This window comes from Lepisma saccharinum, chromosome 30, assembly GCF_977018435.1.
Source record: "Lepisma saccharinum chromosome 30, izLepSacc3.1, whole genome shotgun sequence".
In the NCBI taxonomy this organism is placed as follows: Eukaryota; Metazoa; Arthropoda; class Insecta; order Zygentoma; family Lepismatidae; genus Lepisma; species Lepisma saccharinum.
In genome coordinates this window covers 17,291,194-17,309,603 of record NC_139258.1, presented here as the reverse complement: position 1 = coordinate 17,309,603, position 18,410 = coordinate 17,291,194, and the positions used below count along the sequence as shown (strand labels likewise).

The 18,410-nt window shown below is 38.2% G+C and overlaps 1 protein-coding gene across 1 annotated transcript; it reads left to right on the top strand.

The window, feature by feature from the left end:
* Positions 1 to 10,866: 10,866 nt before the first annotated feature.
* Positions 10,867 to 11,259, top strand: LOC145981746 (GSK3-beta interaction protein-like). Its single transcript, XM_083115152.1, has one exon. It carries the CDS (start codon positions 10,867 to 10,869, stop codon positions 11,257 to 11,259), a length of 393 nt encoding a protein of 130 aa, XP_082971278.1.
* Positions 11,260 to 18,410: the final 7,151 nt, after the last annotated feature.

Here is an 18,410-nt window from a genome sequence, read left to right as displayed (position 1 = left end):
TTTCTTTTTGTCACCTCACTTACAGGGGATTGACAAAAATATGGAAACACCTGATATAAAACAGGTTGCCATTTCAAACACAATTTGCATCTGAATGGTAGGTGGCGCTTTGGTCACTGGCACTTCCTGCGAGGTATACACCCTGGCCAACCTGACAGATGGGCCAGTTACAGTTCAGCGACCGGTCCGTGCAGGTTATTGTGAATCATGTCTGAGCTGACAGAGTTTCAAAGAGGGCAAATTGTGGGTGCCCGTATGGTGGGAGCTTCCGTGACGAAAGTAGCGGAAATGTTTGGTGAATCAAGAGGCACAGTCTCGAAGATCATGACTGCCTACGAGACTTCCGGAAAAACTGCATCAGCGAAACACCAGTGTGGACGCAAGTGTGTGTTGCATGACAGAGACAGACGCACATTGGGTAGGATTGTGACCAAGCAGATCATCACCACGGCTCCAAAAGTCACTGCTGAGCTGAATACAGTCCTTACAAACCCTGTTAGCGTCAAAACAGTCAGAAGAGAACTCCACAAGCAGGGTATTCATGGCAGATCTGCAATTCCCAAACCACTTGCAACTGTTGACCATGCTGCTAGATGGAGACAGTGGTGCAACGCTCATAAAAACTGGACAATGGAGCAGTGGAAGACTGTAATCTGGTCGGATGAGTCATCCTTTACATTGTTTCCAACTGCTGGCCGAGCATACGTGTGGAGAACGCCAGCACAAGCATACGATACAGACTGTCTGTTACCGAGAGTGAAGCATGGCTGTGGTTCAGTGATGATTTGGGCAGCCATCTCCTGGTATTCTGCCGGACCCATCATCACCCTGCATGGACATGTCACTGCCAGGGACTACGTAACCATTTTGAGTGACCAGCTGCATCCAATGGTGCAAACTTTGTTCCCTGATGGTGATGCCGTGTTTCAAGATGACAGAGCCCCTGTTCATACAGCTCACATCGTCCGGGACTGGTTTGATGAGCACGAAGATGAAGTGTCACATCTGATCTGCCATGGCCTCCACAATCGCCAGACCTCAATATTATTGAGCCCCTGTGGTCGGTTTTGGAGACCAAGGTGCGAGCCCGCTACCCACCACCATCGTCTCTACAACAACTTGCAGCTGTTTTGGAGGAAGAATGGTACAACATCCCTTTGACAACCATACGCGACCTGTATTTGTCCATTCCACGTCGACTGCAGGCAGTTCTGCATGCCAAAGGTGGTCCTACTCAATATTAATAAAGGTAATGTACATTTCTGCAGGTGTTTCCATATTTTTGTCCATCCCCTGTACATCACTTCTTTTGTGGCAGAATACCCCTGCTGCGCACTTCTTCTAATGCCAAGTGGTTTCAATTTCTTGTCCTCTCTTCCTTTTCATCAATATATCTAGGTAGCTTATCTTGTCGTCTTCTTCTATTTTGAGTTCCAGCAATATCCCTCTTTCTTCATCTTGTATTTCTTTTGCAAATATGTCGAGCTGCCTCTTTGTTCCCTTCCATATACCAAAACAATCGTCCACATATCTGCAAAACAGAATTATTTTGTCACCTTCTTTTTCAACCACTTTCTTTTCCCATTCATTCATTACCAATTCAGCCAAAGCTGGGCTCAGGCCAGAGCCTATATTCAGTCCTTCGCTCATTAACATTATTTTATCCCCCATTTTACTGTAACCGTTATTCCAAATGTTTTTCAGTACCTTCACTACCCTTTCACTGTCCCATTCTCCTATAATTTCTTGTCCCATTTTCTTTCTAACAATCTCCAAAACATTTCCTTTCTTGATTCTTGGGAACATACTTTTCACGTCTAAGCTAAACATTGTTGTCTTCTTCCCATTCAACTTGTCCTTTTATTAGTTCCACCACTTGTTCACTGTTCCTCACTGCTCTCCTTTCTTTCTGTCTTACTAACGCTTCCATAACTTTCTTCAATTTCTTTTCCAAGGGTTCCAAAATATTGTTTCTGCAGTCCATTCCTGGTCTCAACTTTATCTCCTCTTTGTGTATCTTTGGAAAGCCTTTCAAACTAGGCAATCTTCCTGTCTCCTTTATGCACTTCTTGAACCCTCTTCTCCTACAGTCTTGTATGACCATTTTTCTTATAGTTTGTTCTTCTTCTGTTCCACAAATCTTCTCATATCCGTTCCCTTTTAGGTCTTCATACTTCCTCTTGTACCATTCTCTTTCCATCACCACAATGGCTACTCCCTTATCTACCTGCTCTATCACCACATCACTTCTTGTCTTGATTTTCTTCATGCCTTCCCTTTCTTTTTTGACTCAAGTATCTACTTTTCCCTGCTTTTGCATTTCTTTCTTCAATAGCTGCTGTTCTCCTAATCTTGTCTCTTTCTGGTTCTTCTTTTATATGGAGCACTGCTTCCTCAATGTCATATATAATTTCTTTGTAGTTCACATTTTTTTAACTTTAAAACCTCTTCCTAGTTTCAAAAAGGCTTCCTCTTCTTTTGTTAGTTCTACATTCCCTATTACCACAACTCTTCTTCTGGTGTCCTCCTCTTCTTTCATCATTCTATCCTAGTCCCTCTCCTTTCTTCTTCAGCTTTTTTATTTTCTCTCTAAACTTTTCCTGCCAGCTGCTTGGTCAGCATATTGAGTTTTGGTTAGCCTTACTGTGCATATAGTGGACTTATACCACCAACTCAACATACTTGGGTCGTTTGGAAATGAATTGAACTGGCAACACTGCATTGTTGCAAATAACATCTGTCAAGCGAACTTTGTTTTGCTTCACGGTCGGACATAGTTCTACATTCCACCACAAGGTGGGTCTGCTAGCACCACTAGCAGAGAATTGCTGACTCATAACATGAATGGGTGTGAGTGAATACGTGGACAAGCTATGAAATGGAAGGCGATTCTCGTGGTCAGAGGTGGACTACGTGGTTCCTGTTTGAAGAGGGTGTTTCGGCATCCGAAATTTATCGCCGACTTGTGGCCGTTTGTGCTGGGTCAACACCTTCACGGAGTACAGTGTTTCAGTGGTTTCAAAATTTCAAAAGGGGAAATGAAAGTGTGTACAAAGGTGTCAGCAGTTGTCGCCTAAGGGCAAGGCATACCCTAGCAGCAATCCAAAGTGTTTCCAACTTGATTATGGGAGATCGATGTGTAATGATTGAACAACTGCAACGTGAAACTGGTTTTGGGCAAGCAACTCTGCATGCAATCATTCATGAGGATCTGCAAATGAGGAAAATTTGTGCTCAGTGGGTGCCTCATGATCTGACGGATCAGCAGAAACAACAGCGAGTGGACATGTGCAGAGAATTGTTGTGTCCTTACAACCAAGACAGAGAACATTTTTTCGAAAGACTGGTGACTGGCGACGAATCTTGGTTCCTCTTCTAAACTCCAGAGAAAAAAGGCAATCCATGGAATGGAAACACACTGGAAGTCCACGCTCCAAAAAACCTCAACCGACTCACTCCCAAGAAGCAAATGGGTACAGTTTTCTGGGATGAAGATGGAATTTTGTTGGTGGACTGGCTTCGCACTACCCAAACTGTAAACAGCGACAACTACTGTGAAACTCTACGAAAGCTGTGATGCAGAATTCAGCAGAGGCCGGAAGGAAAATGAACTCTCGGGGTGATTCTTCAGCATGACAATGTGAAGCCGCATACCAGCTGCCAAACACAGGAGGCATTGAAAACAATGGTATTTATGGTGCTCCCACATCCTGCGTATTCACCGGATTATGCACAGTTTGAGAAAATGAGGGACTCACTGTGTGGTCGACACTTTCAATCTAATGAAGAACTCCAGACCACTGTCCGTGAGTGGTGGAACGCTACTCCAAGAGAGTGGTTCTCTGCAGCCATCAGGAAACTTCCCGATAAATGGGAGCGGTTCATTCAGTCAGAGGGAGATTACTGGTAATGTACATCTTTGTATTGCAGGTAAAATATAACAAATGTGGATTATATAACGCTTGTCCAATTCATTTCCGAATGCCCTTAATACACTGCTCAAAATAATTAGGGGATCAGGCAAAAATAAGTAGGGGATCAGACCAGATATCAAAACTCATGTAGGCATACTAATACCAGATCCTTTATTTCATTCTGAGATTAGTTACAGCAAGATATGCTGTCATGATACCTGATGTTCATGACATTAATGACATGTGACGCGATATGACAATTAGAGCATCAGTAGGACAGCACAAAGAAAGCACAAAAACAGACACAAACACTACAGCAACTCTCCTTTAGTACGGTGTATGGCCTCCCCTAACGGCCAATATTGCTGCACACCTGCGTGGCATGGAATCAATGAGCTGTTGGGGGATACGTCGCCACTTACCCAGAAGGGCAATTTCCAGCTCTGCACGAGGTGTGGGAGGTGCTGATCGAGCTGCAACTTGTCGGCCTAGTGCATCCCAGATGTGCTCGATTGAATTTAAGTCTGGAGAGCAAGCTGGCCAGGGCAGATGATCGATACCTTCCTGGTTCAGCATGTCGTCCACCACCCAGCTCGGTGTGGACGAGCATTATCATCCATGAAACGGAAAGAATCACCAATGGCACCGGCGTAAGGCACGACGTAAGGTCGGAGGATCTCGTCTATACTTTCGAGCTGTCAAGGTGCCATCGCGGATGATGTGCAGGTCCGAATGTCCACCAATACTGATTCCTCCCCACACCATCAGTCCACCGTCACCATATCGGGAGCGTTCGTGCACAAAAGCTGGGTTGTTTAGTGTTCCGCTTTCCCTCCAGATGAGAACACGACGACTGTCAGGTTCCACGCTGAATCGCGACTCATCAGAGAACAAAACGGACATCCATTCGGCATGTCCCCAACCACGATGTTTCTCCGCCCAGTTTCTATGGGCTATACGGTGTTGTAACGTTAATGGAACACACACCATGGGCCTACGTGCATAGAGGCCACCTTCATGAAGACTATTACAGACAGTTTGAGATGACACTCTGCATCCCGTTGCAGTTTGCCAGGCACGTTGCAGTAGCGTTGTACTCTGCCCAATGTTCCGACGGGCTGTGATTAAGAGATAACGGTCCTCCCTCGATGTTGTTGCTCGTGGACAACCTTGTCCTTGTCTTCTGCAAACACTCCCTGTTGTTTCAAAACGATTCCATAGTCTGGAAATCACACTTTGCGACACTCCAATGGCGTGTGCTACCTGTCGTTGTGACTGCCCAGTTTCAATCCTTCCTATGGCTCTCCAAGCCATAGCTTCCGGTAAATCACGTTGGTGCAGAATTGCCTTTCTCACCTGAACCTTTGCCTTTCCCATGTGAACTGTATCGATAACCAGAGACGACTAGCATACAACTCCAGCACGCACACACTCCTCCCCTCTACCCATTGATATCACCAGTGCAATGGTTACGTCATTATTTAAGGCAATGAAACTTTTGTTTAAGGGGCTTTAGCAGCTGATTGTAGCTCATACAGGCGCTGACAACATATCTGGTCTGATCCCCTACTTATTTTTGCTTGATCCCCTAATTATTTTGAGCAGTGTAGAATCAGGTGGCGTAAGTGAGATCAACCACTTCTCTCCCAATATTTTCACTCTCCCAATATTTTCAATTGCTGTGTTATGGAATATCTGTCTAAATATTTACATTTACTTGTCACACTACATCTGGAAAACAGTAGGGCACCTTTTTTAATGCATGTTTCTTTTTAGAAGTTCAAGGGATTATTATTATTATGGAAAGGATTTTAAGGTGCAAAATTATGCTCGGTAAAGGGAAACAAAGGTTCTGAAAATGTTTTCAAAGAGGTTCTGATAAAATGCTTTTATTCAATGCTCACACTATCCGACCCTTTTGCATATAATGGCACGCTGGCTGCACAGAGGACTGTGGTTCTGCCGAATAGGTTTTGTTGAAGTTCGTGTTATCTGTCGTGCGTTTTGCTACAATATCTTTGGAACTATTGGGGTTGAAATGATTATATTATACCACTTTATAGCTCTCGTTCTGCTCAACAAAATGAGACTAATGTTTTTATGTAGCTGCTCAAGATGAGTGAAAATGCAACAAAGTGTGTTAATTTTACTTGATTTAATGTCCTAAAATATATATATCAAACGATCGGTATGAAACAGCTACATTTTTAGAAAAGTGATACACTTTAAAATCCTTTCCCTAATTATTATTATTATTTAGCAAATCTGAAAAATCAGCAAAGCTGTAATTTGTCTTTTGACATTCATGAATTATTTTACAGGATCCAATATTCAACACCAAACGATGTACATACGATAAAATACACACCCCCAGATTAAGATTATTAAGAAAATCATGAAATCTGTAATGTTACTAGTGTCTTGACATAAATGTGTGGCTCAGTTGCCCCATTAAAAAGGCAACTGGCCCATGTATACAAAAATAGTAATTTAAAATTCACTGATTAGAGGATATTGTGCTGTAGAAATTCAAATATTCATTTTATGTTTTGACTAGTTATTAGCTGGCAGTTTCATTTTTAATGCATAGAGTATAATGGTTTTGATTTTTGCCTAGTTGTAAAGTGCTGACTAGCCTATTTCTTTTTCTAAAATGAAGTGGTTGTTTTTCTCTTTGGCCTATGAGGCATTCAATCATATAGAATCTTCTTATTTAAGTTCTTGAAATCTGAATTTGAGTTTCAGAGGTTTTACGATTAAGGTACAGTTTGTGCTAATTGGAACTGCACGTACAGTTTAACCTTTTAACATAAAAGCCCAAGTGTACTCGGGTTTTTAATTTCCACAAAAATATAATATCCCGAGTATATTCGGGGTAACTTCTTTTTATCCATACACATTTTAAAACGATGTTTATATTCGTTTTTCTATGTTTCTGCATGTTTCCGCAATATAGTACTGTTGAAGTTGTTGTTTACTTGTTTTTTTCCAGTAGATGTCACTTATAGTGCTGTTGAAGTAATTTGTCTTTCCGGTAGATGTCACTAATCTCCTTCTTTTGACGTTTATTTTCGTCTACGGCGTAGGTGTGAAAATGTCAGTTCGGGTCCCTTTGTTTTCTTCCATGTTTCTTGGCGGTATTCTTCTTCTTTTGTGAAAATGGAGAGTGAAGAAGAGCTTGATATTGAGTTTAGTGGTTCAGATAGCTCCGAAGAAAGTCATGAAGAAAGTTCAGAAGAAAGTGATGTGTCAGATTCATCGGAAACTGACCTTGCAAGTGCCAGACAGTGGTGTGAAATTGATACTTCTGGACAACTCCCAACTGCCCGACCATGCTTTACTTTCACAGGTAAACCCGAAGTGAATTTCGAACCACATATTGAGGATGTTATGCACTACTTTTGTCAGTTTATTGATGATGATTTTGTAGGAATTTTGGTGACTGAAACTAACAGATATGCAAGGCAGACATTGGCACGAGAATGGAAAGACACAACAATGGATGAAATGTATATTTTTATTTCACTCATACTGTTACAGAGTATTCTAAAGAAACCTACCTATCAAATGTACTGGACTAAGAATCCAATTTTAGTTACACCAATTTTTCGACAAATTTTGCCTTTTCATAGATTTGTGAATTTGAAGAAAAATCTGCATTTCTCTTATAAAAGTACATATGACGCTGAGAGTCATCCTCAACCAAAACTGAATAAAATATGGCCAATTTTGGATCACTTATCTACCAAATTTAAATCTGCTTGTACTCCAGAACGAGATGTGACAATTGATGAAAGTCTGATGTTATACAAAAGACAATTTGGATGGGTCCAATATATACCTATGAAACGAGCCAGATTTGGCATCAAGTCATTCATGCTGTGTGAATCTGCAACTGGATATGTCTGGTCCCTAATAATATACACAGGCACTGGCACTAAATTTCATGAGGACTATAAAGATTTACCCATGTCATCACAAGTTGTCATGACACTCATGAAACCGCTGCTGAATATGGGATACTGCCTAACTGTAGGCAACTACTACAGTTCTCCCCAGCTTGCCGACATTTTGATATCTAATAGGACAGATGTGTATGGCACTGTGCGTCCCACAAGAAAGAATATGCCTCCATCATTTCAAAGGATAAAACTGAAGAAGGGAGAGACTGTAGCTTTCCAAGGAGGTAAACTTCTTGCACTAAAGTGGAAAGACAAAAGAGATGTCTCGATGTTATCCAGTTTCCACAGTGCGGAAATGGAAACACGCAGACAAAGGAACTAAGATGTTGTGAAGCCTGTGGTTGTGTTTGCATATAATGATACAATGGGAGGTGTTGATAGGATAGATCAATACATTGCAAACAATCCATTGCCACGAAAGCGAGGTAAAAAATATTATAAGAAAATATTTTTCCACCTCTTAGAACTAGCTGTGTGGAATTCCTTCGTACTCTACAGAAAACATGGAGGACGGAAGAGTTCCTTTGACTTTCGTGTCGCTGTCATTGAGAAAGTGGTTGCTCATCATCAAAGAGAAGAATTTTCGCCAAAAGTAGCTGGTCGCTCCTCAGCAACGGCAACACCAATGCGACTTGTTGGTCGCCATTTTCCTTCAGTGATTCCTCCAACTGAGAAGAAGCAAAATCCTACAAGAATGTGCAGCAGTGTGCGTGATGCTAGAGGGAAGAAGGCTATAACAGAATCGAGATACATGTGTGAGGAATGCAGAGTAGCTTTGTGCATTGATCCATGTTTCAGGGCTTATCACACAGCCAGCAACATATAAACAATCTATTTCACATTTAGTGGGTACACTTATACACGTTTTAGGACTAATGACAAAGTCCCTATAATATAAACAATTGTTTTCAAGTTCACTAATTAGTGTTTCAGTGCTATTTTGTGTTTATTTTGATTATTAAAATAACTTATCTTGATTTTTTAACAAGTTCTATTTGCAATATTTTACTCATTGATAGCACGAGTATACTCGGGATATTATTTTAGGGGCTTTTCAGATGCATGTATCTCTCATTGTTGAGTTGTCAACAATCAACATTATTATAACAATTTATAATGTTCTTAACTGATTATTTCAATCGAGTAATAAAAAAATTACATTAAAATCGAAACTTTTTTTTAATGAAATCTGTATGTTAAAAGGTTAAAATAGGATCTGTACGACTACATGTCTCAACTGGGTATTTGAACCTTAGACCCCTTTATTACAATGTGACGATGTTACTACTATGCCATCGGAGAGACCCTGTTACTGAAATAATGTTGTGTTCTATAAGGAACTGCTTGCATATCAGATGATATGAATATCAAGCTTGAACCATTTACAACTGTGAAATGAAACATATTGTACGCCATTGCCAAACCACAAATGTGCAAATTTTGACCTTTTTTTTACAAAGTGCCTAAGTTTTGTCAATAGTTTCCTATGCTAACTTATTTCACCTAATAAACAGCCATAAGTATATATATATATATATATAAAAAGTAAACAGCTCCCCTGTGCTTTGCATCACGCCATGAAGGCATATAGGGGGTGTGAGGTTAGGGCCCCACACTTTCTTGATCTCGGCCGAGCTGGGGGTGATGTGATCAGCACCACGCCCGTGACCCCCTTTACTCCCCAGAGTTTCCTCCAGGTACCCACTTGCTGGGTGGGCACTGGAGCCGCTTGAACAGGTTGAAAAAGTCCCGGTTCTCCCCCACCAGCGATCGAACCCGGGTCTCTCGCATGGTAGTGATACGGACTGAGCTACCATGACTTCAATAAACATAAACAGCTTTAAGAAGGTACACATTTATCCAAATGTAAAACCTATTTTGTTTTTTTTCCAAGAAATTTAATATGAAAATACTTTTATCTGAAAGTAAGATTTAGCACATTTGTGGTTTTGGCACCCGGAACAATGATATTATAAAGATTTTATTGTTTTTAATTAAAATTAATTAAATAGTTCAATTTTTTTTTGTTCATTAACTTGCATGTAGTGTCTTTGCCTCTGTTGTGTACCACAACACCTCTAAGGCTCCATGCTAAAACTGGGCATGTTTTCCCATGTATATCACAGCTACAAAGAAGATAACGCAGCAAAGAGGTGTCTTGTGTGTTACATGAAGGAGAAAAACGTCATATGAATTTTTTGAGGTGTATCACACAAACATCATTTTGAGATGATATGTCTCGTTAAAATATATTTCTTTCTCAATATATGCAAAATCTATTCTCAATCTCGAACCAGTCTGTCAACCCCCATGGAAATTTCCATGTACTTTTTTTTTTTTTCAATTTATGGCGATTTATAAACGAAGCACTTTATTTCACCTCATTTTGCGTCATTGTTTAAAAATGGTCTTGAGATATTGAATTTGGTACGAAACTTTCATAATATGCAACACTGAAACTCTGTTAATTTGTAACTTTCACATGTTTTGAAGCTTCTTATTCTACTACATTTGCTGCTGCTACTGCTACTAATGTTGAAGTAACTATTATGTAAACTTGGTTGTAACAAGTACTATATTATTCATATAATAAACTTATTGGATGCTAAAATAAACTAAACTAAAACTGCTACTGTTACTACTGCTGCCACTACTACTACTACTACTAGTAATAATAATAATAACAACAACAACAACAACAACATAATTTAAAATACCGATAATGCAATAATTTTATAAATGAACCCCTCTTTGAGAAACTTCTGCATATGTCACTGGTCTGTATCACAATATTTTTGAGGGGAGGGGTGTCCTCAACATCTTAGATTCGACCCCCCCCCCCAAGAAAATTTGTGGCGACACCCATGCTTATATGTAGGCAAATGAGTCTTTAACAAGTTGAAGACCCTTAAAGATTTCTACATCTTTGCATTTAAATTTTGACTATTAACAAAATTTAATTTCCTTACAGACAAGCATTTATGTGAGCGATGTCTGCAGTTGTGGATGAGAAAGTGTTGGATAAAGAGCAATGGAAACTAGAAGCCGAATCAGTAATTAATGATGTGAAATCACACGTAAAAGAAATATGCATCTCTACCAAACTACCAAGCTCCAATAGCTGCATATATCTAAATCTAACTACACCAGAGAGTAAGAGGTACTGTATAGAGCTGACAGCAATGGGATTCAGAATTGTAGGCAAGGACTACGATGTGACGACTGAAAAGGAAAACAAATGGTTTGAGACTCCATATTCGATTCTGGACAGTGTTAGTGCAATGTATAGAACTTCATTTGGTCAGTCTTTACGAAGTCGATTAGAAAAACTACAGTCTGAACAAGCTGAGGAAGATAGTGACAGTTTCAGTGATGTAGAATAAGACTAGGAATGTTATTTGTACCTTAATTAGTGTCTTAAGGTTTTTATTAATAATACTATCTTGTTTCATTGTATACGTTGAGTTAGATCTTGAACTTGAATGAAAAACATTTATTTATTTATTTATATTTGAAAGCTGCATAATGATTTATATTTTCATTTGAATTTGTATTTGAGCTATAAATCTTGTATTTAGCAAATGTTTTAATTTCAAAAAATGTTTATTTTCATGACAAACATTGAGAGAGTTTTCTTTCGGTACAGGAATATGTGTGTATGTGTGTTGTAAATCTATGAAAAATATTACAAAATATGCCTCCCCGATGGCACAGTGGTAGCGTCGTTGCCTTATAATCAAAGAGTCCCGTATTCAATATCCGGTGGATGCACATAGTGATTCGGATCCCACTTTAAACTGTAGGTCCAGTTGTGATTAGCAGTACTGTGCACAAAGTGGACTTAAAGCACCAAATCAATCAACCAATATTACAAAATAGATTAAATATTTTTTTCTTTTATGCTAAGATAGGCAAATCAGGGCTGGACCTGTAGATTAAATTGGGATCCAAGCTACTATGCAATATGCATACACTAGAAATTAACTTTGGGGCCTTTGATTACAAGGTGACAGTTGTAGTTCTTATGCTAGTGAGGACACCATAATAATATACAATACAGTGTTGTGATCTGAAATGAGTTGAGGAACTTGTGGGAAAATAGAACAGAAAAATTAATGCATTCTTTGAATGGTAGATTTATCTTGTTCTTAAATAATATAAAAACTCATTAAATGAATAAATTTTATCAGAAAGGATACACTCGGGCTATTGACCAGGTGTTGTGGTAAGGATTCTCAAAATCTTGGTATCCGCAACTCACTTGGTTCATAGCCCGAGAGAATCTTTTCATTATTCGTCACCAGGAAAGCTTGAAGACTTACTGCATTTATCTGAATTGGATTAGCGGAAATATATTCTAGTAATCATGCACTGAACATTAAAAAAACTGATTATTACACAAAAAGTACACTACAGTGTAACCATGATTTTGTGAAGGTAAAAAGACTTAAAATGTAAATTCAGGGTAAATTTTTGTAATTTTTTGCTATATTGAGACCAAGACAATTGGATGTAAACAAGTGGTGTACTCTGAAAATTTGGTCTGGTTTACCGCAGTAATTTTTATTTCTTGTATATATGTATTATATATTAATTAGATATACAGCCTAAAATTATGTTCCACGCATATACCTTCCCATTTAAAAAAATTGACCTCCATCCAATATGGCGGATACCAAGAAGACCGCCGCCATGGTCACCCACAGCAGTCATGTTTCCCCTACCCATACAGTATTACTATATACTCAAATCATGTCAATCTCTGCACTACACGTCTCTAGGATGGCTGTTAAGGGACTTTTGGGACACCCTGTAGAAATGAAACACCAATGCAAGTAAAATAAAAACAGATATCGGACAACTTCAATTTTTCTGGGAATTTCTATACTCATTAAAAAAAGTTGATATATTGGCAGTAAACCAGGTAATATGGGAGCATATGCCACTGATGTACACCGGGGGTTGTAAAATCAGGGTTACACTAGTGTGTGTTAAGTGTAAAATATTATACCACATGGAATTCTTGTGTATTGTATTAAATATTGATTATAGCAAGAGAGTAATATTTTTGTGTATTTCGAAATTTACTAAACATTTTAGATAAACAATTTTTTAGTGTATGCCACTTGGTTTTAATTCAATAATACTTCTTACAACAACTGAAATGGTTTGGCACAAATTTTCCCAGTGTCCCCTTCTTCTGGGAAGAATCAGAGGAGTGTAGAGGATCGCTCTGGCAGTTGTCTAACTATCTCCGGGAACCAGCGGTTCCACCCATTACCTGGACTTACGGACTTCGATGGAATGTGCAACGTTCTCCCAATCCCAAGACTAGGCAGAGGGCTGGATACCCATTTCTTTTTCACCCATGGCCAAATTGCAGAATAACCACTCTTCAACATAACCAGTATGATCCATTCTTAATATCTTGCTCATTCTCCACGACATGTTAGAAGCATAATCTCTCTCTCCAGGAACTTCCTGAGACTACTGGATGATAGCAGCAAATGTAGTTCTAATTTCTCCCAGTAGTGGGTTTAGTGGCTCAAGTTGATGTGAGTGATTTTTCTTCAGTTCCTTTGGTGTCCAGGGAAGGAACAAACATGTCCACAAAAAGGAACAGAGGAAGGGAGCTCGAACGTATCAACTAGCACCACCAAACCCATTGGCAATAGGGTTACAAACTGCAAGAAAAATCAGCAAAATCAATTGAACTTCTAATTTTTATTTGGAATAATGAGCATTCTTCTTCTGCATACCTGCAAGGTATGTGTCCAATTTTTTAAGCATTGCCATTGGCTGGTGGCTTTGTGGGCATCTCATTTATTGCACACAACTTAAACACCCATGGTGGTTAGGTTAGGCTTGTTGGTTTGGTTCTCTTAGAAGACAATGACGACGACGAAATATGGTTGTAGCAGCAATACCTGCCTACCTGCCAAACCAATATATTTAGATGTAATGAATATCGGTCATGCATAAAAGATCACTTTACACGTCGAGTGTACAAACTATCTTATAAAATTTACAGGAAACTTCCCTATTGTATTTTCAGGATAAAATATAAAGAGCTATCAGAAAGTAACATGTTATTCACACACACACACAAATAATACTGTCATATGCTAACTCTAACTCTCTAGCCTTCTTAAACCCGAAGGTTCATGGCTGCAGCAACACAGGCCTTCCATCTGTCCCTATCTTGAGCAAGATCTATATACTCTTTTCCATCCCTACCGATTTCCTTTAGGTCCATCTCAAACGTTGTCCCTCCATCTTCGTCTTGGCCTTCCTACAGGTCTCTTACAATCTGGTTTCCCAACAAGAATCCTGTAAACTCCTCTTTCCTCTCCCATTCGTGCCACATGGCCTGCCCACCTAAGTCTTCTTGATTTAATCATTCTAATAATATCTGGACATGAGTACAAATTATGTAACCTTCTCCACTCACCTGTCTCCTCATCCCTTTTAGGTCCAAAGATTTTCCTAAGGATCTTATTTTCAAATACTCTCAATTTATGTTCCTCTTTCAATGTAAGGGACCATATTTCACACCCATATAATACTACAGGCAAAATTACTGGTTTGTATATTTTAACTTTTAGTTTCTTAGATATTAAACGAGAAGACAGAAGTTTATGAAGAGAGAAGTAACACGCATTTCCTGAATTAAGCCTACTTTTTATTTCCTCTTTAATATAATTTTCATTTGTTAATATTACTCCTAAGTATTTGAATTTGGAAACTGGTTCAAACGAGTTGTTATCAATAATTAGATTTTGATTATTACCTAACACTTGGTTTCGGCCTGTAAGCATATATTTAGTTTTCTCTTTGTTAACTTCCAAACCTCTCTCTTTAGCAGTTTTGAAAAATATTTTAGCATTATTCTTAATTGTATTCACATCATCCCCCAGTAAGTCTACATCATCTGCATATGCTAACAACTGAGTCACACCATTTAATTTTAGTCCTTCTTTAGTTTCTTTTACCTTCCTTACAGCATATTCTAAGGCAAAATTAAAGAGCAATGGAGATAATGCATCTCCTTGTTTTAACCCATCCTGAATTATAAATTTGTCAGACATATTATTACCCACACGAATTTTACTTTCTGTTTCACTGGTGCATATTTTTATCATACTAACAAGCTTCTTAGGTATTCCAAACTCTACTAATATATTATATAATTTATCTCTTTTGATCGAATCATATGCTTTTTTGAAATCAATGAATAGCTGATGGACATTTTGATTATATTCCCACTTTTTTTCAAGTGTCTGTCTGATGTGAAAAATTTGATCTGTAGTTGATCTGTTACGTTTAAATCCACATTGATAATCACCTATAATTTCATTAGCATATGGGGTTAGTCTTGTTAAAAGAATGTTAGACAATATTTTGTATGTTGTTGAGAGTAGAGAAATTCCACGGTAATTATTGCAGTTCATTTTATCACCTTTTTTAAACACAGGAACAATTATGGATTCTTTCCACTGTTGAGGGATTTCTTCTTTATTCCATATTAAACAAATTAATTTATGAATTTGACATATTAATGAATTTCCACCATATTTAATTAACTCAGCTGGTATTAAATCAATGCCAGGTGCTTTGTTATTCTTAAGCCTTTTAATAGCATCTTTAACTTCAGTCAAGTTAGGTTCTGGAACTAAAGGTTCTGCTGTGAGTACTTCATTCACTTCTGATTTATCTCCTACATGAACAAGTAAAAGGTCATTAAAGTAGTTCTTCCATCTATTTAGAATATCGCTTGGATCAGCTAGAAAATCACCGTCTTTATCTTTTATCAAGTTTACTTTAGGTTGCCACCCCTTTCTAAATTCATTTACACCTTTATATAAATCTCTGATATTTTTATTTTTGCTGTTTGTTTCAATTTCGTTAATTTTGCTTTTCAAGTAATCTCTTTTTTTACTTCTAAACGTGCGGTTAACTTCTCGCTTTATTCTATTATAATTGCTTAGATTTGTATCATCCGAGTTATTTAACCACCTAAGTCTAGCCTGATTTCTTATTTCTATTAGATTATGACATTCATTATCAAACCATGGCTTACTTTTTCTTGGTTTATGGTATCCTATACTTTCTTTAGCTGCTGATTCTATTGCATTACGTATGTGCTCCCAATTCTTATTTACGTCTGTTTCATTTATATTTTCATCATCATTTAAATCCTGCAAAACCTCAAATCTATTTGACAGTTTAATTTGGTAATCTTTCTTAATTCTTTCATCAGCAAACTTTCCTGTATCAAATTTTATAACTTTTAGATTTTGTTGTTTATGATTTATCACTGAGAGTCTTTCTCTTAATTTAGCAATTACTAAATAATGGTCACTGTCATATGCCCTCTTTACAAATCACAATGCTTCATGACCTTGCGTTTCATATCATCATCATCCTTGCTGCCTCTGGCTGGGTCGGCATAGATGTCAAACCTCTCCATTTTTTTCCTGGTCTTCCACGACTCCCCTCTTTCCACACTGTTCCAATGTTGTCCTCTTCACCTAACACTCTCCGCTATCTACTCTTTCCACTGACATCTTGGCCTCCTCCTTTGCCTTATTCCCACTCCTTGTGCTTTGTAAGCTCTTCCTGTTAGTCTTTCTGCATCCATCCTCTTCATGTGTCCGAACCATCTCATTTGTGCCTGATCTATCCTGTCCTGAAGCTTCACCACCCTCATTGTTTCTCGGATCTCTTCATTCCTTATTCTATCCCTTCTAGTCTTCCCCAATATACTCCTTAAATATTTCATCTCCACTGTCTGCATCTTTATTTTGTCTCTCTCTGTCATTGCCAAAGTCTCTGCTCCGTACATGATTATTGGCACATAGTATGTGTTGTATATTACCTTCTTGCATTTCATAGGTACATCCCTGTTCCATATTAATCTTTGAATGCTTTGATATAGTGCACCACCCATTATTGGACCAAATTAATGTTAAAGGAAGAAAGCAGATTTGATAAGAACCATGTTTGAAAGAAACAACTTACTTGTAATACATTTATGAATAACAGTCACTTTTTGAAATGAGGAACTATAACTTACTTTTTCAGGCAATGAATAACAAAATGTTGGTTTACTACAAATAGAAATAAATTATTAACCTACATATATACACATTTGTGAGAAGCAAATGTTTTGCATAGTGTAATATTTTCAAGTAATAAATAATAATAATAACCCGTGGCATAACACCTCATGAGGGCTAGTGCATACCTATCGACTGCCGGCCTCACTCCCACCAGAGATGGCTCATTCTTAGCTCCCTGATTTCCTCATGATGGTGAGTTGGTTCCATATGCAGGCCAAAATCTCTGGAGAAAAGTTTTTACACTTGTCCCAGGTGACTTGAACGTCGAACCTGTGCATATCCAATAGCCAGCGCCCAAAACTTGCACCTTAGGCTACATGGTCACAGTGTGGGACAGTTTTGAATGACGTTGAACTTTCAATTTTCAAATTGCCCATTCCTGGCCCAAGGGAGCACCAATCTGGGCACTCACCAAAGTTCCCACACCAGATAAAAATAATTGTTTGTATATAGTTTATTATGCGATGATGGCGCTTCCAATTAACTACCTAATCTGATTTCTCATAACTTTATGGTTTGTTTTTTCATACTTACAAATATCCAATATTACTGAAATCATATGCTAAACGAAATACTACATAAATTCATGTTCAAATATTTTAATCAAAATTAGTCAACATGTCCAATTCGTTTAAGAAATTTTATGAAGCTCCCATAATTCTTGATTTTAACCCTACATGTGTTGTGCTTGTTGCTCTTAGGTAATAATAAGATATCTAGAAATTATTTATTAATTGTAATAATCTTTGTACTGTTATAGACCTGCGTATATATTGTATGCCCCTGTCTCCACACCCACACTATTGGATTAAAAATCATGGTTACTCGAGTTTGGACTCCAATTAAAAATTAACCAGTAAATCTACATAAAAATGAGACATCAATATTTAGCTTATTGAATTCTGTTAATCTGTGGTAACCATATTTTTTTTTTTCAAACCATCGCTGTCTTTGAAATTCTGAATGTAAAAAACGGGTGGTCCAATTATGATGACATTTTAATATGGTGCAAGAAGAAAGGTCTGGGTCGAACATTAGGCAGGAAATCAGGGAAAGTTGTAGTCACAAATGGGTCATTGTTTCTTGTCAGCGAATTTTCACTGGTGGCTTGAAAAGAGGGGACAGAGTTGTCCGTTACAAGAAATACAACTTTGTTATGACAAAATTTTTCTTTTGACAACAATTATGTTATTCTTCCTTCTATTCGAGTGCAATCGCGCTTGCACAAAAAATGAGCAAATAACTGATCTGGAAGCGCAAGGCCTTGTGCGTGGCACGCTTCGCACACCCGTAACGGCGGTCCTGATGTGAGTTTTTCAGGATTGGGGCATGAGGCATATTGATTTTCTCTGATTTTCCTATTTGATTTTGCATCTTCACATTTTGTCGTCCACCCAGTATCTTTGGAAACA

What these genes read in the sequence shown, in the direction of transcription:
- LOC145981746 (XM_083115152.1), top strand. Translation starts at nt 10,867, where the DNA reads ATGTCTGCAGTTGTGGATGAGAAAGTGTTGGATAAAGAGCAATGGAAA.